Here is a 26,406-nt window from a genome sequence, read left to right as displayed (position 1 = left end):
GGTTGACCATTAAAGATAATGGTCTTAGAATTAAATAGTGCAGCATTTTGATCGGTTAATAGGTCAAAGATGAGAAACATTTTAGTACATCTTAGAATGCCCCAGCCATTGGTCGGAAGGGGAACGCACAGACTCCTTCTGCCTCGCACAGGCGGTTAGGCAAGGCAGTATCCTGTCCTCTCGTTTATTTTTACTATATGTTGATGGCAGAACAATGTCTTGGCAGCAAACAGGAAGAACATGCCTAAAGTTAAATTTGCATTTATTCCAACTCTTTATATATACTGTGTTACTCACACTTACCCCAAATGGGTTCAGGGGCCATGTGGATGTATTTGTTAAGTTTATGGCTCAGATTGGTCTGGATACAAACATTGCCAAAACTCACTTTCTTGTCTTTGGGAGGCAGTCCTCTAAAGTTAGACGATAACCATTAAATGGAAGGTAATTTCAGAAGTGGGTGTGTTCTATCTGGGCAACACTTTTGACCAACAGAATAGCTGGATCTCCCGTTTCACTAACAGATGCCAGCACTTCAATCACGCCTGTGGTGCTCTCTTTAGGTTTTCCTCAATGATACGCAGTAAACCAATTTACCCACTACTGCAAATCTATAGAATGAAATGTCTACCAGTGCAGTCATACAGGGGTATCATAACAGTCGGAGTATACTAACAGAAGGGCAATCTTTTTTGCAGGCAAATGCTTGAAGTGGGCTCTGCTACCTGTAGTCTTTATGTATGAAGAGCTTAATTAGATTATGGTGAAGATTCGATAAAACCTGCTCCATTGCTCCTGTAGATCACTGTGTGGAATGGAGATAATGTTTTTAACAGGGACGTGATTCAAGATTGCCTGGACTGCGATTATAGATACAAAATCTCATAACTGGTTTATATTGAAAATACCGCTGAGTCCTTGGGATGGCCGGAACTGTACTATGACCCCGGACAAGAAGGGTGATTGATCAAGGGTTAAAGAACTGTTCAAGTGCACATTTGAATCTAGGGAAAATGTTGTCCTGCATATACAGACTTTGAGGGTTCCCCCTGATTCCAAAACCAATGCTGGCCATGAGCCCTACTCTCTCCCTAGTCAGAAATCCCTATGAGAGAGCTTTGCTCACAAAGTATTGTATGGGTGCAATTTGATTTAGACTCAGTTTCCCCCCTCCCCCTGGACCACGTGATCCTAGGTCAATATTGATCTGTTCTTGTGATGGTAGCTCACTACAGACTCTGGCACATGTAATTTTACTCTGCAAGTTTTACGATTTTCCCTGGTGCAGATATGTGTTGCCTGTTCTTAGATCTAGGGTTTTTTACCATATAGACCAGCTTTTTATTCTCTTCAAATGCTTTCTAAGCCTGCTGTTCATTTGCTGTTGGGTCTTTCCTTAAAAATGCCCTGTATCTGAATACAACTTTAAATTCTTAAAGATATCTTGAATAAGTATAGAGGTGACTGTATTAGTATAAATGGGGTGAATTAGATGACTTAGATATATTAGTTCTTTAATGAAAATGTCCCTTACCCAGTGTACATCTGTTCGTGGCATTAGTCGCTGCAGATTCACATGTTGTGCATAGTCCGCCGTCTGGTGTTGGGTCGGAGTGTTACAAGTTGTTTTTGTTCGAAGAAGTGTTTTCGAGTCCCGAGACCGAGGGACTCCTCCTCCTTTGTTCCATTGCGCATGGGCGTCGACTCCATGTTAGATTGTTTTCCCCGCAGAGGGTGAGGTAGGAGTTGTGTATGTTAGTAATAGTGCCCATGCAATGGAATGAATAAGTATGTACCAACTAAGGTTTAAGTAATATATTTACAAATGTTGAAGATAACTTCCAAACGGCTACAGGCTCCCGGGGAGGTGGGTGTGCACATGTGAATCTGCAGCGACTAATGCCACGAACAGATGTACACTGGGTAAGTGACATTTTCAGTTCGATGGCATGTGTAGCTGCAGATACACATGTTGTGCATAGACTAGTAAGCAGTTATCTCCCCAAAAGCGGTGGCTCAGCCTGTAGGAGTGGAAGTAGTCTGAAATAAAGTTCTTAGTACGACTTGACCTACTGTGGCTTGTTGTGCGGATAGCACGTCTACACAGTAGTGCTTAGTAAATGTGTGAGGCGTAGACCATGTGGCTGCCTTACATATCTCGTTCATTGGAATGTTTCCTAGGAAGGCCATGGTAGTGCTTTTCTTTCTGGTTGAATGTGCCCTTGGTGTAATGGGCAGTTCTCTCTTTGCTTTAAGGTAGCAGGTTTGGATGCACTTAACTATCCATCTGGCTATACCCTGTTTTGATATTGGGTTTCCTATATGAGGTTTTTGAAATGCAATAAACAATTGTTTTGTTTTCCTAATTTCTTTTGTTCTGTCAATGTAGTACATTAGTGCTCTTCTGATGTCTAATGTATGTAGTGCCCTTTCAGCTACTGAGTCTGGCTGTGGGAAGAACACTGGTAGTTCTACCGTTTGATTTAAGTGGAACGGTGAAATAACTTTTGGTAAAAATTTTGGATTGGTTCTTAGGACCACCTTATTTTTGTGTATTTGAATAAAAGGTTCTTGTATAGTAAACGCCTGAATTTCACTTACTCTTCTTAGAGATGTGATGGCAATGAGAAATGCAACCTTCCACGTTAAGAATTGCATTTCGCAAGAGTGCATGGGTTCAAAAGGTGGGCCCATGAGTCTTGTTAAGACGATGTTGAGGTTCCATGAAGGAACAGGTGGTGTTCTTGGTGGTATAATTCTTTTCAGGCCTTCCATAAACGCTTTAATGACAGGTATCCTAAATAGTGAAGTTGAATGGGTAATTTGCAGGTATGCAGATATTGCTGCGAGGTGTATCTTTATGGAAGAGAAGGCTAGATTTGATTTTTGTAAATGTAGCAAGTATCCCACTATATCCTTTGGAGATGCATGTAATGGTTTAACTTGATTATTATGGCAGTAGCAAACAAATCTTTTCCATTTGCTTGCATAGCAGTGTCTAGTGGATGGTCTTCTAGCTTGTTTTATGACTTCCATACATTCTTGGGTGAGGTTTAAATGTCCGAATTCTAGGATCTCAGGAGCCAGATTGCTAGATTCAGCGATGCTGGGTTTGGATGCCTGATCTGTTTGTGTTGTGTTAACAGATCTGGTCTGTTGGGCAACCTGACATTGGGTACTACTGACAGGTCTAGTAGTGTTGTGTACCAAGGTTGTCTTGCCCATGTTGGTGCTATTAGTATGAGTTTGAGTTTGAGTTTGTTTTGACTCAATTTGTTTACTAGATATGGAAGGAGAGGGAGAGGGGGAAAAGCGTACGCAAATATCCCTGACCAGTTCATCCATAGAGCATTGCCTTGAGACTGCCTGTGTGGGTACCTGGATGCGAAGTTTTGGCATTTTGCGTTCTCCTTTGTTGCAAATAGGTCTATTTGAGGTGTCCCCCAAATTTTGAAGTAAGTGTTTAGAATTTGGGGGTGAATCTCCCATTCGTGGACCTGTTGGTGATCTCGAGAGAGATTGTCTGCTAGTTGATTTTGGATCCCTGGAATAAAGTGTGCTAATAGGCGAATGTGGTTGTGAATTGCCCATTGCCATATCTTTTGTGCCAGGAGGCACAGCTGTGTCGAGTGTGTTCCCCCCTGTTTGTTTAGATAATACATTGTTGTCATGTTGTCTGTTTTGACAAGAATGTATTTGTGGGTTATGATGGGTTGAAATGCTTTCAACGCTAGGAATACTGCTAACAATTTGAGGTGATTTATATGCAGCTTTGTTTGATGTACGTCCCATTGTCCTTGGATGCTGTGTTGATTGAGGTGTGCTCCCCACCCTGTCATGGAAGCATCTGTTGTTATCACGTATTGTGGCACTGGGTCTTGGAAAGGCCGCCCTTTGTGTAAATTTATACTGTTCCACCATAGAAGCGAGATGTATGTTTGGCGGTCTATCAACACCAGATCTAGGAGGTGACCCTGTGCATGTGACCACTGTGATGCTAGGCACTGTTGTAAGGGCCTCATGTGCAGTCTTGCGTTTGGGACAATGGCTATGCATGAGGACATCATGCCTAGGAGTTTTAATACCGTCTTTGCCTGTATCTTTTGTGTTGGATACATGGCTTGTATAACCTTGTGAAAATTTTGAACCCTTTGTAGACTTGGAGTGGCTATTCCCTTTGTTGTGTTGATTGTCGCTCCTAAGTATTGCTGTGTTTTGCACGGCAGAATGTGAGATTTTGTATAGTTGATGGAGAAACCGAGTTTGTAGAGGGTTTGTATGACATAATCCGTGTGGTGTGAACACTTTGTTAGGGAGTTGGTCTTGATTAGCCAATCGTCTAGGTACGGGAATACATGTATTTGCTGCCTTCTGATGTGTGCAGCTACTACTGCCAGGCATTTTGTAAATACTCTTGGTGCGGTTGTTATACCGAACGGCAACACTTTGAATTGATAATGTATTCCTTTGAATACGAACCTTAGGTATTTCCTGTGCGAGGGATGTATCGGTATGTGGAAATACGCGTCCTTTAGATCTAAGGTTGTCATGTAGTCTTGTTGCTTTAGCAGTGGTAACACGTCTTGTAGCGTGACCATGTGAAAGTGGTCTGATTTGATGTAGGTGTTTAGTGTTCTGAGATCTAGGATTGGTCTCAGTGTTTTGTCCTTTTTTGGTATTAGAAAGTACAGTGAGTAAACTCCCGTGTTTTATTGTGTACATGGTACCAATTCTATTGCGTCCTTTTGCAGTAATGCTTGAACTTCTAGTTCTAGAAGGTCTAGATGTTGTTTTGACATATTCTGTGTTTTTGGTGGGACATTTGGAGGGAGTTGGAGAAATTCTATGCAATAACCATGTCGGATAATTGCTAAGACCCAAGTGTCTGTTGTTATCTCCTCCCAAGATTTGTAAAACTGACTTAGTCTTCCCCCCACTGGTGTTGTGTGAAGGGGTTGAGTGACTTGTGAGTCACTGTTTGGTTGGAGGGGTTTTTGGACTTTGAAATTTTCCCCGGTTTCTAGGGAATTGTCCTCCTCTGTACTGGCCCCGAAAGCCTCCCCTTTGGTACTGTCCCTGGTATGTAGACGGTGTTGATTGTGAGGTGCTGGCTTGTGTGGCTTGACCCCGAAACCCCCCCTCTGAAGGTTGTTTTGCGGAAGGTGCCGAAAGTGCCTCTGCCCTGCGGGGAATAGAGTGCGCCCATGGCCTTGGCTGTGTCAGTGTCCTTTTTCAATTTCTCAATTGCCGTGTCGACTTCGGGTCCAAACAATTGTTGTTCATTGAACGGCATATTGAGCACCGCTTGCTGTATTTCCGGTTTAAAGCCAGATGTGCGCAACCATGCGTGCCTTCTTATGGTTACTGCGGTATTTATTGTTCTTGCAGCTGTGTCCGCTGCGTCCATAGAGGAGCGTATTTGGTTATTGGAGATGTTTTGTCCTTCCTCAACCACTTGTTTTGCCCGTTTTTGAAATTCCTTGGGTAGATGCTCGATGAGATGCTGCATCTCGTCCCAATGGGCTCTATCATATCGCACTAGGAGCGCCTGAGAGTTGGCGATGCGCCACTGGTTTGCAGCTTGTACTGCGACCCTTTTCCCAGCTGCGTCGAACTTGCGGCTCTCCTTATCCGGAGGTGGTGCCTCGCCTGATGTGTGCGAGTTGGCTCTCTTGCGAGCTGCCCCTACCACGACTGAATCTGGTGGCAGCTGTGAGGTGATAAAAGTAGGGTCCGTGGGCGGTGCTTTATATTTTTTCTCCACCCTTGCAGTTATCGCTCTACTCTTGACAGGTTCTTTGAAGATCTGTTTTGAGTGCCTTAGCATTCCTGGAAGCATAGGTAGGCTTTGGTAGGAGCTATGGGTGGAGGAGAGGGTGTTGAAAAGGAAGTCATCCTCAACAGGTTCTGCGTGTAACGACACGTTATGGAATTCTGCTGCCCTAGCTACCACCTGTGCATACGCTGTGCTGTCCTCAGGTGGTGAGGGCTTGGTAGGGTACGACTCAGGACTATTGTCTTATACTGGGGCGTCGTATAGGTCCCAAGCGTCCTGGTCGTCTTGGCTCATGGTGGTATGAGCCGGTGAATGTGACGGAGTCTGTGCCGGTGATGTGTGAGTTACAGGTGGAGGAGAGGGTGGCGGAGTTACCTTCTTCACCATTTTTTGTGGTGTTTGTTCTTGTGTTTGGAACTCGAGTCTCCTTTTTCTCCTGATTGGGGGAAGAGTGCTGATCTTCCCTGTCCCACTTTGTATGAAGATCCGCTTTTGTGTGTGGTCTACATCAGTGGTCTGTAACTCTTCTTCAAATCTGTGTTTGCGCATTTGAGAGGACAGTGATTGTTCCTCTGTATATGAGCTGGCAGTTGGTTCGGTTGCTGGTCGTTTTGGCACCAAAACTGTGTCTCTGCTTTTTTTCGGCTCCGAGGAGAATTTTTTCTTTTTCGGCGTCGAGCTTTCTCGGCGTCGATCTTCTTCGGTGCCGCTGTCTCTGCGTCGAGCAGCTTCGGTTCCGCTGTCTCGGCGTCGATCTTTTTCGGCAGCACTTTCTCGGTCCCGAGATTGCTGCGTGCCTGTGTCTCGACCCGAGTCGGACGATCTCGGCACCAGTTCGGCCTTTTTCGGTGCCGATGGACGGTCACCTACTTTATGGGTTGAGCCATGGCCTGTTGGCAGTGGCGTCCCCTGGGCCTTGTCTGTTTTCTTGTGTGGTGCTTGCTTCGACGTCTTACTCACGGTTTCTTCGACGTCAAATTCCTCTGAGTCCGATTCATGGATGGAGAAGGCTTCCTCTTCTTCTCCTTGTCCCTCGAACTCTCGGTGTCCTGTCGGCGTGGACGCCATCTGCAATCTTCTGGCTCGCCGGTCACGGAGCGTTTTTCGGGACCGAAACGCACAACAGGCCTCACACGTTTCTTCCTTGTGCTCGGGCGACAGGCACAAGTTACAGACCAAATGTTGGTCTGTATATGGATATTTATTGTGGCATTTAGGACAGAATCGGAACGGGGTCCGTTCCATCAGTGTCGATGTTACACGCGGTCGGGCCGACCAGGCCCCGACGGGGGATCGAAATTACCCCGAAGGGCTACCGGAGCTCTTCACGATTCGGTATCGATTCTATTCTTACCCGATACCGAGCGAAACAATACAGACGTAGTTTTCCGAAGTCAAGACTATCTTTCCGTCCCGAAACCCGGAGCGAAAAGGAACACGTCCGAACCCGATGGCGGAAAAAAAACAATCTAACATGGAGTCGACGCCCATGCGCAATGGAACAAAGGAGTAGGAGTCCCTCGGTCTCGGGACTCGAAAACACTTCTTCGAACAAAAACAACTTGTAACACTCCGACCCAACACCAGACGGCGGACTATGCACAACATGTGTATCTGCAGCTACACATGCCATCGAACATACGTTTTATGAATCCTATGACTAATTTTATTTATTTTATTAGATTTATATGTATTTTAAATATATTTAAAATGTAATCTGTTCTTTTATAATTACTGCAGAATAATCGAAACGATTTTCAAATCAAAATTATTTTAATGACTGCTGCACCGTTGCTCTCCATGTAAGCCAGGAGGCTCTGCTGATAACTTGTTCTAATGACAGCACACAAAGATCAGACATGCACCACCTTAAGACAGAGGGGCACGTGGTTAGCTGCTGATGTAACAAACTCCATGAATTCTCTCTCTCTGAAAGCATTATCAACAGCTCAACAGATTCATTCTAAAGCAAATAAAATGAACTGAACATGATCTAAAATGATGGTCTTTGTTTATAAGGAAGACTAAGAGATGTTTTTAGGTGTATTGCCATCTCCAGGTCTTGAATAAAGGTCTTCCTTATTGGGTAATCTTTTTGCCCATTCAACTTTGCTTAAAAGCAATAAACATAATTACAGCACTGCTGTCAGGGGCACCTCTACTTCACGTGGAGGGGGATACCAAACTGATGTATGTGGTGCCACTAGTGTCTTACAAGCCATGGATAGTCTTCTCTTAGCCACAATAAATACCAGGTCCACAAACTTATAGATCTTTGTTTCCTGGATCCAGAAGTAAGCCCAACAATCAAGCTTCTGGTTGACATATGAAGGTTCTCTCAGTAATTCAGAGACCGTGAATACTACCACTTGTTTTGATCTTAAGGCCTGTCTAGGCCACACAATGGAAACCTGCATTAGAAGTTTTACATGTTTGGTATAAGTTATCTTCACCCTCATACATCCTTCTGAATGCTTTGCGAATAAGTACGTTTGATCCAGGAAGCTGAAAATATTCATTTACGTCTCAAATTTCTGGATGTCTACTTTGTGTTCCAGTAAAGAGTTTTGAGTTCCAGAGCTCTTTTAGTTTTCTTACGTTGTTCTCAACTATTTCCAACAGCCACCTACACTAAAATAATATAGTTATTCTGCTCTCTCTGTAACAGAATAGGTCACATTATTTTAAATCATTTCATTATGTGACAATGGCAGCTCACAAGAGTAAACGTTATGTCTTGCTTCACCCCAGTTCAATAACAAAGCATGACAAAGCTGGAGCATTACCATAGGTGCCAAGGTTTCAGATTGATATGTGTGGCATTTTCATAATTTCAGCGTAATTATGAGTGATATTTTAACGACTATAAATGACACATTCTTGCAAGCAAAATCAAACAAAGACAACGAGGGAAACACATAAATATCAGGAATTACATGCATTGAAGCAACAAGAAACTCTAAGAAGTTAACTGCTGTGAAGGAAGACACAAAGCCTCTTCACTGGTGGTGACAGTTAGTGGGGGGTGGGGGGGAGGGATGTAGTCAAGGCCCCCGGCTGCTCAGGACTGGGCAGCAGGGGTCCAGACTCATGGGTTATGGCACTGGCAACATGTTTTTCATTATCACTTATCGTGGCTGGCGGCAGGATGAGAGTACGCCCCGGCCAGGTGGGCTGGGGTTGGGTGATGGGTCCCCCCCCACTGCCCTTGCACCGCAGGATGTTGTTATCACCGCCACGCTAGTGCAGTGCGAATGACCTGCAAGCAGCTGAGCTGCAGCCTTATAATGCTGCAGTGCACTTTGGTGACTGTGCGGCAGTCAGGCCATGGGATCCAATTCCTGGATTCCATACCGCCTCGGTAACAAGCAGTTCTCAGCCTTCCTTGCCCAGCACTGGTCCATTCGGTCACCAGAAGGTAAGAAAGTCAGCCATGGGCCCGCATTGAGTGGGTGAGCTGGGGTGGGTCACGGAAAAAAAGGAGCTCCCCATAAATCACTTGCACAAGCGTAATGCAGCACCAAAACGTTATGAAATTCGGCATGCTCACATGGCACACCGAGCAGCAGGAGATGGAGTTGGACCGGTGACTCACTCACTCCAACCTATCAAACTGTATGTCTCTGAATTTCACTCACTGTAGTTATCACTAGTCACAGCCATTGGGCACTGAGTGTGTGTCATGCTAAGCCCATGCATCTATGTCAGGCCGGAGATGTGGTATTACACAATACATTGTAGTAGATTAAAACTCGCTCGCAGATGGATCTAGACCCGCCCATTAGCCTGCTGGGAACAGCGTACACCTCGCTCTGCCACTGCAGGCAGTGCAACAGTCATGCTGCATTAAAGCACTCTGGGGCTGCCTTGACACAGCTGAAGCACTATAATAAATGTGTGATTTTGCATTTCAGTGCGGTGATGCAGACCACCACACTGAAATGCTTTAGTATAATGCCTGATACTTGACAGGGCAGCATTACAGCATAAGCTACCACAGCTGACGGAACAAGAGTTTGGAGGGAAAATAAACACAAAAGATTTTTTTTTAAAAACAACCCAAGAGTTTCAGGCTAGGCACCAAACAAGCAATGTGCTAAGCCTGACAGAAGCAAGTGCCGATCAAAATCATGCAGCACAACAAATGGAACTAGTGTGCATATGCATGTGGCTCGTGGTTATCTGCATATGATCCAAGTGTGAGGTAATGGAGCACAAAGATCTGTATTAGCAGCTAAATATGTTACCAAATATACCAGGGGTGTCAGGAACACCCAGAAGTTGAGAATAATAGAGTAGGGACATAAGACTACAAGTAAAAAGAGATCTAGATGAAAAACAATAATGAGTGTGAGGTGAGATAATGAGGGTGAGGGGAGATAAGAAAATAAAATTAATGGAATTTTAGAGTATTTAGCCTATGGTATTGAAGGAAGCTTAAACAGTCAACAGAAGCAGAGCGCAGGAGTGTGGTTTCAGTAAGTATAAGGCTTTTAAATAGGGACTTCAATTATTTTGTCTTCTGTGGAGGACTCGAGGAGAACCAGAAATGGGATTGTGTGACCCATTTAAGTAACATTTGTGTGTTCACGAGAGCTATAACGAAGCAAAGCAGTCTTGCCAAAGGATTACGCAGAAGCGACATTCTTGGACATGAACAGCAACAGCACAGAAGGGTTGTAAAGACCATGAAAGAAAAGGTGCTAGAATCTGTACTCGACTGTTGGTGGGGAATCTCGAAGAAATGAAATTTGGGAGGAGCTAGATGGACACCTTTGGTTCAAGTATAATTAACCCAGGGGCAACTTGAAACTGTGTTCAGTGATTCAGGTCACTTTCCAGCACCAAATAACCCACATCAAATAAGAAAACATAATTCATAACAAGAGTAAATTTGCTGAATGACAGCTTGTCAGATCTACATGCCTCCGCACATAAAGGACTGAGAAAGTTGATTTCAGTTTACAGCGTACACGTCACAGGTGCTCTTAACCAACAAATGAGTTGCAAACTGGAGGATTTCTTTAGAAAACTGTTCTGTACTTAATCACATTATAACATTTTCTTAGCAACAAATACCTGCCGATCCTTGCTCTCATTATAACATTTTCTTAGCAACAAATAACAGCCAACGCTTGTTTTTCGTATTAAGAGGCTCACGGAGTTGTATCACTTCAACAATCTCCAAACTGTTAAAATGTCTCTACCTCAGCGAGCCATCACCACAGAAACAATCAATTATATCAATTTGCAAACAAATATAAATCATTCATCAAGTTTTCAAAATTTCAAACAAGTTGCCACTTGTGTGTATTAATTAAGAACAATTACAAAACATGGAAACAAACTGAATTGATCAAACAATTACACAGGATGGGAGCCAGTGTTTATGGTCTGGCTTGACAGTGCCACAGTCACAAGTCAAGAATGTGAGAACAGAAAGTTTTCTAGCAATTGCGACAAGAATTTTAGATTCTTGTAAGGACAAGTAAAAGAGGATTGTGCTTCTCAAACTTCACTACTCCAATAAATAGCATCCAATGAAAAAAACAGTAATACCATAAAACGCTTTCCCATGAGGCTTTGAACTAGACCTCTAATCAACCCACCAATAGTCTGATGGCATAACATACAAAATAGAGAGGCACTATCTCAACTGCCTCTTTCTTTGCAAAAAAGGCAGTCCAAGGAATAAGAAAAACCTGTCAATAAATGAACGAGGAACAGTTCAACAAACTCGCAATGGAGAGTAACCAAAGTTCAGCACATCACATTTCCAAAAGAAGAAATTCGGAAACAGCAACCAGATAAATGTGCGCCTGCCACAGGAAACCTCTTCCCACAGGTGCTTCAGATTTGTTTCGACTCCGAGCCTGCAAAGAAAATGTAAAATAAATCTTTTCCCAACATACATAAAATCACAAAGGGTGGGCCAATAAAAACAATATGCACATAGCAAATAACTTGACATTAAGGATCTCAAACCCTTACCTGTCCCAAAGGGTGGGATAATCCTCGCCTCCGTGTCCTTAATAGAATCTAAAAATGCTGTTGCAATTACAAGAAAATGACCTATTCTATGGCAGGACCGGAGGCTCCGGTTATGCTGGTTCAAAGCTGACCAACCATAACAAAATAAACATGTCAAATAAGCTTATAACATAAAATCTTAAACATGGAAACAGATGACCAATCAGCAGCATGAAGAATATCTTCTATCCTAGATCCTAACGCAAAAGCTTTTGATGCCATTGCTTCTCTAATTGACTGACCACCATACTGAGAAACATCAGTGCCAGCCTCTGACATAACCAGGTGGACCGAATGGGCCACGGTCACTGCTGAAACCGGACAGAAGGGTTTCTTAAGAGCCAACAACAGTGGACCTAGCATGTCCGATCTATGTGCCAAAGTACGTTCTTCATAAACATTAAGACATTGCACGACACACACCTATACATTATGGAGAAAAGAAGGATAATCAATAAACCGAGACATAGTTTTTGTCCTTTTGGAAATCAGAAATGACACCATCTGGAGAAAACAATCTACCTGCAAGATCCAGGGCTCGCATGCCTGAAACTCGGCAGCATAAAAGCACAGTCAACTTAGTGGAAATTTGCTTTAAAGATAAATCAGAATTAGCAGGCTATGACTCCAGTAAAGACAGAACTTGTCACATCCCATAATTGAGATTATCTCGGTTTAGAGGGGATCGCCACCCTAATGTCTTTAAACAACTTACACACCATAGGATGGACACCTACCGGTTTGCCATCAATGAGATCGTAACCAGCAGACAAAAATGACCTGAAATTATTTACTAATCTGTAACATAACACAGATTCAGCACATTCCGAAAGGTAGTTAAGATGATCTGTTAACTCTGAGCCCATGGGAACCACCTTCCGTTGAAGGTACCAACCAACCCATCTCTTCAAGGCAGAAGAATATTGTTGGCAGATGAAAGGAGCCCAAGCCCGGTGTATAAACTTGGCAGCAGCCAATGAAAGGCCTGCCAACTGGGCCTGTCTCCCGATATCTTCCAAGCAATGAGAGTCAATTGATTCTGCAGAACCAAAGGATGTGGGGATCCCACCGGATCCAAGAGATGTTGTGGGAAGACAGGAAGAAGAATGGGAAGAGCTATTGACATTTCCAGAAGAGTTGAAACCAAGATTGTGTTTTCTACACTGGAGTAACAAGAACCAATGTTGACTCTTGTCATATGGCCTGAGCAGAGACCTTTGTAATCATGGAAAACAGTGGAAATGCATAGTTCACCGGACCTGTTCAAGTCTGCAGAAAAGCATCCATCCCCACTGTCATCGGATATGGTCTCCAAATGTAAAATTCCTTGAGCTGAGCATTCAAGCGAGAAGCAAAGAGATCCACCTTGCACAGCCCCAATGACTGAACAATCTTCTGGAAGATACACGTATGGAGTTTCCAATCGCTGTAATCCACTAGATTGTCTTTGCCCAGACGAAATTCTGCTAGGACTGTTGTATTCTGGGAAATTAAAAAGTGCCAAAATTCTTGAGCCAAGTTCACCAGAAGGAAATCTCTGGTCCCCTGTCCCCCAGGGGGTTTATGTAATGAACCGCGGAGGCATCTGTCCATCCGCCAGAGGATGTATCAGTTGATCTTGATTCGAGGAAGGGACTTTACGGCAAAAGAGATGGCCAGGAGTCAGTTCTTCTGGCGACCATCGACTGCACGTAGAAAAATCTCAGCACCTTGCTGCCCAGCGACTGTGTCGGACTCGATGACAATGTTGAGGGAGGCCCCGAAAATGACTTTGCCGTTCCACACCTCCATGTGCAGAAGCCATCACTGAAGCTCTTCCTGGGCATCGTGGGACAACGGAATCAGGTGGTCGTAACTGAAGCCCTCTTGCAGATAATTAATCTTCAAGCGTTGAAGAGCCCTGTAGTGTAATGACCAGGGAACACTTGGCTCGAAGAAGCCAGCAACCCCACAATCCATGCCAGGGACCTCAAACACACCAACTGTTTGAACAGAGTAGACAACTCCTGCTTGATAAATTTCATCTTGAGGGGAGGAAGTAGTAACTGGGCTTGGATGGAATCCACTTGAAACCCCAATAACTCTGTCTGTTGCAAGGGAATCATCAAAGATTTTTTTATATTGATCACAAAACCCAGGTCCTGTAGCAGAGACATTGTCCACAACATATGTGTCAACATTTGACATTTGTCTTGGGCTAGGAGGAGCATGTCTCCTAGACAGACGATCATGTGGACCCCCATCTCCTGCAAGAGTACAACCACTGGTTATAGAAGTTTGGTGAACAACCAAAGGGCTGAGGAGAGACCAGTACTCGTACCATTGACCTTTCTATCGGAATTGATGATACAGTCTGCGAGAGGGACAAATGGGAACCTTCATATCGAGACGAACCCTACAATTTTCCTCTTGAAGCAAGTCTCTCAATAGATGGATGCCTTCCATTTTGAAATGAAAGTATATCACAAAAGGATTAAAATGTCTTAGATTGAGAATGAGTCTCTGATCAACACCCTTCTTCTGAACCAAAAATACATTGCTGCAGAAACCCTGTGGGTGGTGGGAGGTTGGCGAAATATCCTGTTTTACCAAAAGCTCTAGAATTTCTGAGTCTATTAAAGATACGTCTTGTTTGGAAAAAGAGAAAAGAGGAGGAACAGCAGGCTGGTCTGGGTCTTGTAACAGTTCTATACGATAACCCTCAACTGTGTCTAGCACCCAGCATTCCAAAACATTTTGGCCTAGTTGTGTGAAAAATGTCTGTATGCACCCCAGAGGAAAAGAAGAAGGAAATTTGGGGTTCCTTACCTGTAGACTGATTATCATAGATGCATTAACCTCTGTTGATCTCTGTTAAACCGGTCTCTGCATCCTCTGGATCTTTTTGGATAGAAGCCTGCTTGGGCTGGGTCTTGACCCTAACCCCTGTGTCTGGGGTTGAAACCTTTTGGAGGACTGTGTTGGTTGAAATGTTCAGTAGCCCGCCCTTTGCCACGGCCGGCCCGGTCAAAAAGAGGATTGAACATGCTCTTTAAATAAGTCTGTGACTCGTCTACAGATATAAAGTGCTGAGCAATTTAGCAATGTCTCATCAAGCAGCCTCCAAATAACTGACCCCCATCCAGGGGCTCCAGTTCAACCAAATGCAGATCGATCCATAACAAAACCAATTTGGAGGCATTGTGAGGCCAAAGCACAGTTCTTCAGTGAGTACTTCAGGATGGATGTGAACACCTGTCTCCTGTGCTTGAAGGGCCAGTTCAAGATTCTTAGCTAAGGGACCGGAGACATCTAGAAGCTTGTCTTGGCAGGCCCAAAGGGCCTGATAGATGCCTTTCTTGGGATCTTTATTGACATTTTAAAGAAAATTCAGCATTGATGCATCAATATCAGGGATAAGAGCAGTCTTATCGGGGTAGATCCGGTCTGGGGCATTCAAATTTGAGGCGGGGTCTGGCCTCTTTGTCTTTGGCGGGGATAGAGACCCTGAAAATACCAATTATTGCAGCTCTGCCCAGCTCAGGGAACAGGATGTCAGTGAGAACAATTGGCTGCCAACAGAGAACTTGAGTCACCAAAATTCTAGGGTACCAAGGACTTAGAATAGGGAGAAACTCCTTGAAAAGCCTTGCTTCAAATCCAGAAAAATGTGCCCCAGGTGACAGTAGCCTGTGAAGGACCTTACCATTACAGCCCAGCAAGGGGCTGCACCAGCAAAGCAATTGGAGGCACTTCAGCATGTAGAGCGCTCCGATCGGCAGTTCAGAAGCAGCACGCAAGTAGCCCAATTGGGCTTCCCACATGCCCTCGCTTCTGGAAGGGGCACGCCACTGCTAATGCAGGTGTGCAAAGACGCTTATAACAACAAAAGGCCTGTGGGCCAAAAATGGGGCAAAAAATATGTTAAATACCAGGCACAACACGCACCTGCGAAGAGTGGTGAATGAGCGAGCCACATCAGCTGATCAGTGGGAGAAGCCACAGACCACTCAAAAGGAACTTGCAAAGGAAGCACAGTTGCGCTCCATTCATCATTAGTAACAGCGCACATTCAGTATATTAACAAATTATATGCATAGGATCGTACATATAAAGTGAAGCACTATAGAGAGGCACTTATCTTTACTGCGGAACAGCAAAGAAAAAGGGAGTTAAGATGGTGCCTCTATTTTGTATGTTATGCCATGAGACTATTGGTGGTTCAATTAGAGGCGTAGTTCAAAGCCTCATGGGAAATGTAGTGTTTACTGTGTTACTGTTTTTTCATTGGCTGCTATATATTGGAGTAGTAAACTTTGAAAAGTATAATCGAAGCCTCCGGTCCTGCCACAGAATCATCAAAAGAGGGGCTTTGGCTCTGCTCACATGTTGGGACTCAGGAGCACTAGTTTTGATCGGGCATAAGTTGTGTGTTTGCCCTCCACACAGCTGTGATCATTTTGTTTTGTTTTTTTATCAAGCTGCCTGAGCTTGAACATTCAGTGGTACTCTGGCAGCAATGGATATGGAAGGAGGGCAGTCATTAACCTACATGGAGTTTTAGGTCTAGCTCGCCAGTGCAAAGGTCACCTGACCTTCTTACTTATTATATTCGTCTACATTTCTTTGCTTTCACTCAAATACACATCCAATTTCATGCTATCACCTTGTAATGCTTCACACTGCCATACAACATTTCTTTAAAGCACTGTCAATGCTTGTTTCTTTATATGGCTTACTAACAGGGTACAATAGTGAAAAGATAGCACCATCTACTGGTTAGAAATTTATAGTTCCCATATCGTGAAACAATACTGGAAGCAAAACAATAACTGTGCAAAGTTATATCGTAACGTGTAGATCACATAACTCATGCTTCTACGAAAACGGATAATCCACAAACTTTATTGATGTCAGTGGACCAAAGACGTAGTCAATAAATCCATTCAGCATTCTTTAAGGCGCAGCAGAAGTTGATTTTTAAAGATGCAAGAAGAGTGGTTGGTTTCTAAATGTATGCAAATTGATCCGATCCATAGTTTAAGTCGTAAAGGTTCTCTGGTGCACAAATATAAAAAAGTGGAAATGTTTCTACTCTTTGGACGTGATTATAGTGATGCCCTTCTGTGAGCACAGGGTGTGGGACTCCTATATCTCAAAACACTGTTGGCAGGGATAGAATGTGAACCAATAAGAAAATAAGTTACTTACCTGTAACTGTGGTTCTCCAGTATTGGTATCTTTCATAGATTCACATGCTTGAATCATTCCCAGTCGTCGAAGTGGGAGTCCCACGGTACATAGAAAGCAATAAATAGATAAATTCCCTTTTTTTTTTTTTCATGGTAGTCAATGGCAAAAATACATTCACTTTCCTAGCTATCAGCCTCATTAGGAAAGGCCCAAAGTTCAGCTAATCAGGCGAGACCACCCCTTTAGAATCCTCAGCACAGAGGCTCAGTCTCTCAGATTTCTCCGCACTAGTGATTTTAAGAAAATAAAAGAGGTGAGCCCCCATGGGGAGGAGGGTGGGTCGCATGTGAATCTATGAAAGATACCAATACTGGAGAACCACAGTTACAGGTAAGTAACTTATTTTCTTCTCCAGTATTGGGGTATCTTTCATAGATTCACATGCTTGAATCAGAATAGTAAGCAGTAGAAGAGATGCTTAAGTTCTGCAAATACCAGAAAACATGCTTGTTCACATTTCATCCTATATGGACTTATATAGGTAGTTAAATATGTTTATCAACATTTAAAAAAAATATATATTATACATATATATATATATATAAAATATCAGTCTGGAAATACATTTGAGGATGGAGGGTAAAGAAGATTATTGGCTCACCTTATGCAAATAAATAACGTAACACTGCTTGACCTACTGCGGCATCCATCCTGTCAGTAGTATCTAGGCAGTAGTATTGGGTAAAGGTGTGGGCACGCGTCCACGTTGCCGCTCTGCAGATCTGGTTCAGAGGAGCTCCTGCAAATAGAGCTGCCGAAGTGGATACCGCTCTAGTGTAATGCGCTTTGCCATTGGACGATATCGGTTTTCCTGCTAACTGGTGGCAGAGTTGCTATGGTTTGTTTGGAAACAGCCTTGCCGCTATTGATCTGTCCATAGCTAATAAACAGTTGTTCACATTTACGAAAGCTGCTAGTCCTTTGTATGTAGAATTTCAGACATCGTTTAATGTCTAGGGAATGTAATGCTCGCTCTGCTGGAGTCCGAGGATTTGGAAAAAATGTTCTAAAAACCACCGGCTGATTTAAATGAAAGGTCGAAGGAACCTTGGGGATACATTTTGGATTCGTTCTTAGAATGACCATATCTGATTTAAATTGCAGAAAAGGTGGTGAGACTGTGAATGCCTGGATGTCGCTAACCCTCTTCGCGGAAGTGAGGGCCAGAAGGAGAGCTGTTTTCAAAGAGATATATTTCAAGTCTGCTTTGTGAATAGGCTCAAACGGATGCTTCATCAATTGGGAGAGCACAATATTTAAATGCCAGGAAGGTAGAGGACGATGAATCAGCGGAAACATCCTGAACAAGCCTTTTAGAAATTGCTTTACTATCCTGGATGACCATAAAGATGGTAAGTCTGATGTCCGTCGGAAACAGGATATAGCAGTGAGGTGGACCTTGATAGACGAGTGGGAAAGACCTGACTTCGCTAAATGCAACAGGTACGAAAGGATCTGTTCTGGAGAGGACTTCAGAGGATGAACATTAGAAGTTGAACACCATACGCAGAACCTCTTCCACTTGAGCTTATATGTCTTATTTGTAGACTGGGCCCTGGCACAGGCAAGCACTTCCCTGCAGTCTGAAGGGATATCTAGGCCGTCAAACTCATAGAATTCAGGAGCCAGGCTGATAATCGAAGAGAAGTCGGGTTGGGATGATGGACCTGCCCCTGATTCATTGTTAGCAAGTCTGGTGCTGGTCTCAGCCGTATGTGAGGCTGTTCCGAGAGCAATAGAAGCTCCGTGAACCAAAACTGGCGCGGCCATTTGGGAGCAATCAATAGAAGCTGGCATGGTTCCCTCTTCATCTTCTGCAGAAGTCTCGAGATGAGCGGGGGAAAAGCGTAGGCATAAATCCCTGACCATTTGATCAAAAACGCATTCCCCTTTGATCCTCTCTGCGGTCGCCAGCTTGCGAAGTGTTGGCATTTTCTGTTCTCTCTGATCGCAAACAGATCCAGACTGGGTCTGCCCCAGCGACGAAAGAGGCGGTCGAGAATTGTCCGAGTTCCCATTCGTGACAGCTGGTTCGAGTCCTGCTTAAGGCATCTGCCCACGTGTTGGAAGCTCCCGGAAGATGTTCCGCTCTGATCGATATCCGATGCTGAAGCACCAAATGCCACAGTTCCTGTGCCTGTGATCTTGTACCTCCCTGCTTGTTGAGGTAATGCATGACTGTGGTGTTGTCGGTTCTTATCAACACAGAGGAACCCTTGATGTTGGTGAGGAAGGCCTTGAGTGCCAAAGAAACTGCTCTTAATTCTAATACGTTTATGTGGAGAGTCGACTCCTGTGTGGAACATCTCCCTCTCACTGATAGGTCTTGTAAGTGTGCGTCCCATCCCTCTAAGGATGCATCTGTTGTTATAATGTGCACTGGTTTGTCTTTCAGGAAGGAGAGACCCTCTGAGATGAGGGGGGTATCCTTCCACCATTTGAGGGCTTGTCTCGCTTATGGAGTTATTCGAACTATATAGTCGAAAGATCCTTCTATTTGCTTCCATTGATTGTCCAATTGCTGCTGAAGTGTTCTCATGTGTAGACAACAGTTTTCTATCAACGGAATGCATGAAGAAAGCATCCCCAGAAAAGACTTGTAGGTCCGAACAGAATCAGACCTTCTTCTGCTGAGACGTGTTGCTAGATCTTGAAGTCTCTTCTGTCTGTTGTGCGAAGCAAAGGCTCTCGCTTGGACTGTGTCCAAGACGGCTCCTAAAAAGGTGATGTTCTGCGAAGGATCTAGATGAGACTTGGGGTAATTGACTGTTAAGCCTAGTGTCCTGAAGAGAGATAAACATGTTCTTGTGTCCCTGGCAGCTTTTAACGTTGTTTGTGCTTTTATTAGCCAGTCATCTAAGTACGGGAACAGCTGAATCCCTCGTTGCCTGAGGTAGTCTGCAACTGGTGCCAAGACCTTGGTGAACACTCTTGAGGCCAAAAGTCAACACTCTGAACTGGTAATGAGTGCCTGCAACCCTGAACCGTAAGAATTTCCGATTACTGGGGTGAATGGGAATGTGGAAATACGCGTCCTGGATATCCAAGGACGTCATGAAATCTCCCTGGTTGAGTAGGTGTAGGACATCTTGAAAGGAGATCATGCAAAATGATTGCTTCTTGAGGAATTTGTTGCGAGAACAAAGGTCTAAAATAGGTCTCCAGTCTCCTGTCTTTTTCCATATAAGGAAGAAGTGAGAGTAGAAGTCTGTTCCCCTCTGATTTCTCGGTACGATCTCTATTGCTCCCTTCTCTATCAAGATGGCAATCTGCGCTAGAAGTTCCTTGAGATGGGCAGGTGGGGGACCCCTCGGTGGTACGTGAGGGGGAGGCTGATTGAATTCTAGTGTATGTCCTCTGCTGACAATATTGAGTACCCATATGTCTGAAGTAATCTGGGACCACTGGTGGAGGAAATTGGAAATTCTGCCCCCTATCAGAGTGTTGGTATAGGGGTTGGGTGCATGCAACTGATGAAGGTCAGTGTTTTCTTGCTGTTTCTTTGGCTTTATAAGCCGATTTTCTTCTCGCAGCTTGTCGGAAGTGTGTGGATGACGGTTGTCGATAAGTATGTGGCTGCTGCTGGCCAATGGTGGAACGAAACTATAGGAATAGAGCCCCCTTCCTCTCACTCCTCGAAAGGGCTGTCTTCTGTATTGCAATGTACCCAGGGATCTGGCGGTTTCGGTGTCTGTGTTAATAGGTTGCAAAGCATCATCTACATGTTTACTGAACAAGAGCTCTCCTTCATAGGGCATGTCCAGAATCTTTAATTGCACCTCTGCTCGAAATAATGTAGCTTTCAGCAACCCCTGACGCCCGAGTACGGCTGCTCCGGCTAACTGGCGGAAACCTGTAGACGAGACATCTATGGCGCAGTCTATAATCCCAGTCGAGATCTTCTCACCCTCCTGTAATATTTTGCGCGCTTCCGCTCTACTATCTTCCGGCAGTAGCTCTATAAACTGCGACATGTCGGACCACATCTGACGGTCGTATCTACCCAGGATTGCCAGGGAATTCGCTGCTCTGACTGTAGTGGCCACCATAGTTGAAAATGTTTTGCCAATCGAATCTAACCGTCGTCCCTCCTTATCCGGGGGGGGCAGTCAAAGATGAAGACGGATTTCTGGACCTTCGCTGAGCTGCCGGTGATATGACAGAATCCGGCTTAGGGTGACTAACCAAACATGCTGGAGAGTTGTCTGGTGCTTTGCATTTCTTTTCGAGTCTTGGTAGTACTGCTGGTATAGAAGATGGGGTCTGCATGACTTTAAGCCCCTCTCCCCAAATGAAGTCAACAATGGGTATTGCTCTTACTGACTTCCTAGTGTCCTCTTTGAAGTCATATAAGAAACAGTCTGACTGCTTTAATGTTATTGGCAGTTGAAATCTTTTTGCAACTCTTTCCATCACACTATGAAAACCACCAATGTCCTGTGGTGAAGAGTCCACCGGTGGTGGCGTAGAAGGGGATGGCGTCTGGATCTGATATTCATCCAATTCTTGAATGAGCGGGTCAGTGTCTTGAATTTCACCTTCCTCCTGCTCGTCCTCTGACGAAGGTGAATCAATATCCTGCCCAGATGAAGGACCTGGGATAGGTTCCGTAGAATCCGATGGCCGAACAGGAGTAGATATCGGCGTGTGTGGAGGTTGTACCGGAGTAGTAGAGCCAGGTGGAGGGAATCTGGTGCAATAGTCCTGCATCATCTGCTGAAGATTGGCTATCAAAGAGACAGGCATCTGGACCGTCTGCTCCTGAGGTTGTACGTGACTCTGCGGCTGTTGACCTAAATAGAGCTGGTCACTCTCCTCTTCATCTGCCTCCTGACATTTAATGCGTAGTTCTGAAGGGCTATGTGCTACCGGGAAAAAACCGTCATCTGAATATATGTCATCCTCCTCCTCCACCGCAGGCAAACAGATGCTGCTGGGGTACTGGTGCGACTTTGCTAGGCGATGTATGAGAAGGTAACAGGTGAGTAGATTTACTCTTTATCGGCAGAATCCTTTGAGGTAAGTAAGGAGATGCTGCATATTGTTTGGATATAGATTCAGGAAATTGAGCCGTCGACGGAGTCGTCATCGACGGTACGTTCATCGATGGTGTTCTTGTCAACGGTGTAGGCGTCAACGGAGCCGTCGTTAGCGGTGTCGTCATCGGCGGTGCGAGCGTTGACGGAGTTGCCGTAGACGGTGCCAGTGTCGACGGAGCTGCCGTCGGAGGTGTCGAAGACGGAGGTGTCATCATCGCCGATGCCTTTGACGGCAAAGTAGATTGCCGCGCCGTCGTTGATGCGTCCACCGGTGGGATCGTTGACGAAGACCTTTGGAGCTTACCCATTGATGAGTGCATCGACGATAGAGACCTCACCTTTTTCCCTGCCGACGGTCTCTTTGTAATCTTTAAGGTGTGAGCAGGTGAGGGACAGTATTTTAAGCTCAGCGACGATATGGATGAACCTGACAGCGGAGATGAAGTAATAATCATTGGCGACGACGGAGCTGTAAATATGGCCGTCGCTGTTGTCGTTGATGAAGGAAGACCTGCCGTCGACGGTGTGGAAATCTTGGATGTCGACGGTGGTAGGGAACTTGAAGATCTTTTGAGCTTTTTTGATGTGGTAGCTGGAGTAGATGGCTCCGAACAAACCTTACCACTATGTTCCCTGGATGTTGATGGGTGTTCTTCAGGTCTGTCCTTAAACACATGCAGCTTCTTAACTTACTTACTGCTCTTGGGGGAGAAGCTCTCCACAGACCTTTTCCTCTTTCTTGAGGCCACTGTTGTATCGCTGTCCTCCTCCTCAGAGAAAGTTTCTCTGGATTTTCGCTTTTGAAGCCAAAGCAGGAGCCTGGCTTCTCTGTCTCTGAGTGTCTTATTAGGAAATGTCCTGCAGATCTTGCAATCCTTGACCTTATGTTCAGGATGGAGACAGTATATGCAGTCTTTGTGAGGGTCTTCACATAGAAGCCTTAATTTTCCACAGGTACCACAAGGTCTAAACAAACCTTTTATAGCTGTAGACATGATGGAAAAAGAACTACAGTGAAGCTAAGAGTGAAAGTTGAACAATATCTCCTGAAGAGAAAGTAAACTGAGCAGAGCTCAGGGAGACTCGCTTACACAGGACGTGTGGTAGAAAATCTGAGAGACTGAGCCTCTGTGCTGAGGATTCTAAAGGGGTGGTCTCGCCTGATTGGCTGAACTTTGGGCCTTTCCTAATGAGGCTGATAGCTAGGAAAGTGAATGTATTTTTGCCATTGACTACAATGGGAAAAAAAAAAAAGAAAGGGAATTTATCTATTTATTGTTTTCTATGTACCGTGGGACTCCCACTTCGACGACGGGGAATGATTCAAGCATGTGAATCTATGAAAGATACCCCAATACTGGAGAAGGAGTACTTCCGTTTGCAATTCAGAGGCTGCAACTGCCATAGACAAATGTCATCAGCTTGATGGCTACCACTGCTGAAGAACAGCAAGATCACCCTGCTGTTTAACACTGTCGGCCAAGGGAGCAGGAAACGGCCATTCACGCTCCCCTCATCGTAAACACGAACAGGTAAGATGAGGAGTCACTGACCGCACCATCCAGCACCACTGACCTACATCTCCAATGAACAGGTAGCGTCGGCACATCTCTCCTGAACTTGAGGACTGTGCCATATTGACGCAAGGAGGAAACTTACTGCTAGAACACTAAACTTTATCAGAACAAGCTCCTCAGGCATGAAACTATTTAAATGACCAATGATCTATCCACTGTGTTTATAAACAGTGATCTGCCCCTCCTCCTTATAGTGCCCATGCCTGTATCTGAACCCAAGTTACTATAGACATTGGGGACGTCCAAGAAAGGGGAAGGGGGGGGAGACAGTCCACTGGAGAAGGTGTAGCACTTCAGCGGAATTCGTAGGTGAGGTTACAAACCTGTAACCACCATTCGAGTGTGTAATATTGCATTTTGCTGTGAAATTAAAGTAATTTCTTTTTAACTAAAGATAATAACTGAGCTGGACAATGTCAGCTGTTTGACTGTTAAATAGGGGGTCTTTTGCCCCCACGCCCTTCCTGGAAAAGTCTGACTGTTTGCACGTCCTACTATGTGAGTCCACAGCAGAAAGGGTGTACTCAGTACAGCTTGCAGAGCAATGGAAGGATGGGCTCCAGTGGAAAACTATCTCAACCACCACAATTTCAGCCCAGCCTCCGCCTCCCAGTGGCCACCGAATGAGGTCTGAAAATAGGTATTTATGATTCATGTAAACACGAGGGGCTGATAAAGAGAAACTGCTCTCTGCGAAAGAACGGTTCAGAATTTAGAGGTGTACCAGAATGCCACACAAGACGATTCAGAAATCAGTATTTGACGTGTTTCCTCTTCTTTGTACGGTCAGCTCCTTTTTTAATTCTATATCACTGAAGCAAATTACAGAAATCCAGCAGCCTATGAAAATTGTTTACCTACCTGTAACTATGGTTCTCCAGTATTGGTATCTTTCGTAGTCACATGCTTGAATCATTCCTGTGGTCGAGGTGGAAGTCCTACGGTACCTTTTAATATAGAAGTGGGTGAACTACCTTAGGTCTTAATGTCAATGGACAGTCACTGACATAGCCTATGTTCTTTATTAAAGAAAGAACCAAACTTGAACTACAACCAGTCAGGCGACAGCACCCTCTAGAAAACTCCCAGAGGCTAATTCCCTCAGATTTCCTAGTACGAGTGTGAAGTAGTTCAATGTTTGAGGGGAGCCTCTAAGGGGAGGAGGGTGGGTCATATGTGAAGTTATGAAAGATACCAATACAGGAGAACTACAGTTACATTTAAGAAACACATTTTCTTCTCCAGTATTGGATCTTTCATAACTTCACATATGACCCACCCTCCATACCCCCACCCCACATAAATGGGGCCAAAGTTGTTCTGCCCACCAGTAGGCAGATAGGGCAATTAACCCCCTCCCCTTCTCCTCTTCTTCCCTCCCAATCCCACCCCAGGGGGGCAGATAGTCCTAAATGCTAGGGAGTTAAATACAAAAACAAAAAATAGTGGGGTGGTGGCTACCAACCAGTATGGGCATGGTTATGCCCCCACCCATACTGAAGGGGGTATCCGTTTTCAGCGCGAAACCACCCTGCCATGTAGAAAAATGCACAAGATCTAGACACATCTGAAAACTAAACATCTGGGTGAGTCCAGGGTGGTGTGCTTCACATGCACCTCGCACCATTTTCTTACCTACAATGCCCTGCAAACCTCCAACTTTGCTGGAAGTCACACATTTTTTCCACATTTTTGTGATGGAACCTTCCGGAATCTGCAGGAATCCACAAAATTCCTAACATCCAGCATGGTCTCATCTATACCGATAAAACTTCTGCCCCACTTGTCAGCCTAAGAATGTTTTTTTGTTTTTTTTTAAACTGCCCTTTTGGACCCGCTTTGGTTCCCCCCTCAATTTCAACATGTTTTTGCTCTTCCCTGTGACAGGCACTTGGCCCACCTACACAAGTGAGGTATCATTTTTACCGGGAGACTGAAGGGAATGTTGGGTGGTAGGAAATTTGTCCTGGTGCGGTGATCCCACACAAAAATGTGGGGAAAAATGTATTTTTTTTTTTTAGCTACATTTGAGGTTTGCTGAGGATTCTGGGTAAGAAAACACTGGGGGATCCACACAAGTCACATCTCCCTGAACTACCTCGGGGTCTAGTTTTCAGAAATGTCTGGGTTTGGTAGGTTACCCTGTATGGCTGCCGAGCCCAGGACCAAAAATGCAGTGTGTAAAAAAAGACGTCTATTTGAGAAATGCCCTCCAATTCACATGCTAGTATGGGGACCCCAGAATTCAGAGATGTGTAAAGAACCAGTGCTTCTCAACACCTTATCTTGTGCCCATTTTGGAAATACAAAGGCATTCTTGATACCTATTTCTCACCCTTTATATTTCACCGAATGAATTATTGTATACCCGATATAGAATGAAAACCCATTGCAAGGTGCAGCTCGCGTTCCTAGGATTCTTGATAAACCTACAAGCCCTATATATCCCCGCAACCAGAAGAGTCCAGCAGACTTAACAGTACATTGCTTTCACAAATCTGACATCGCAGGAAAACGCTACAGAGTAAAACGTGGAGAAAAATGGCTGTTTTTTTAGCTCAATTTCAATATTTTTCAATTTCAGCTGTTTTTTCAGTAGGTAAACCTTGTAGGAGCTACACAAATGATCCCTTGAGGAATTCAGAATTTTGTCTACTTTTTAGAAATGTTTAGCTCTCTGTGATTCAGCATTAGTTTCATACCCATTTCTGTCACTAACTGGAAGGAGGCTAAAAGCACAAAAAATACTAAA

The 26,406-nt window shown here is 44.5% G+C and overlaps 1 protein-coding gene across 4 annotated transcripts in view; it reads right to left on the bottom strand.

Moving 5' to 3' along the window:
• Window positions 1-26,406, bottom strand: part of TDRD7 (tudor domain containing 7) — a 779,147-nt gene that overhangs the window by 520,304 nt on the left and 232,437 nt on the right. For 2 of the 4 annotated variants that reach the window (XM_069236528.1, XM_069236514.1), the window contains exon 7: window positions 11,581-11,649. The exons of the other annotated variants lie outside the window; for them this stretch is intronic. In XM_069236528.1, the coding sequence (XP_069092629.1) occupies window positions 11,581-11,649 (69 nt within the window). The remainder of the gene's footprint in view (window positions 1-11,580; window positions 11,650-26,406) is intronic. 4 annotated transcript variants of the gene reach the window in all.

The sequence above is a fragment of the Pleurodeles waltl genome, chromosome 1_2 (genome assembly GCF_031143425.1).
Source record: "Pleurodeles waltl isolate 20211129_DDA chromosome 1_2, aPleWal1.hap1.20221129, whole genome shotgun sequence".
Taxonomy (NCBI): Eukaryota; Metazoa; Chordata; class Amphibia; order Caudata; family Salamandridae; genus Pleurodeles; species Pleurodeles waltl.
The sequence above is the reverse complement of the archived record's forward strand: the minus strand, read 5'-3'. Positions and strand labels throughout refer to the sequence as shown.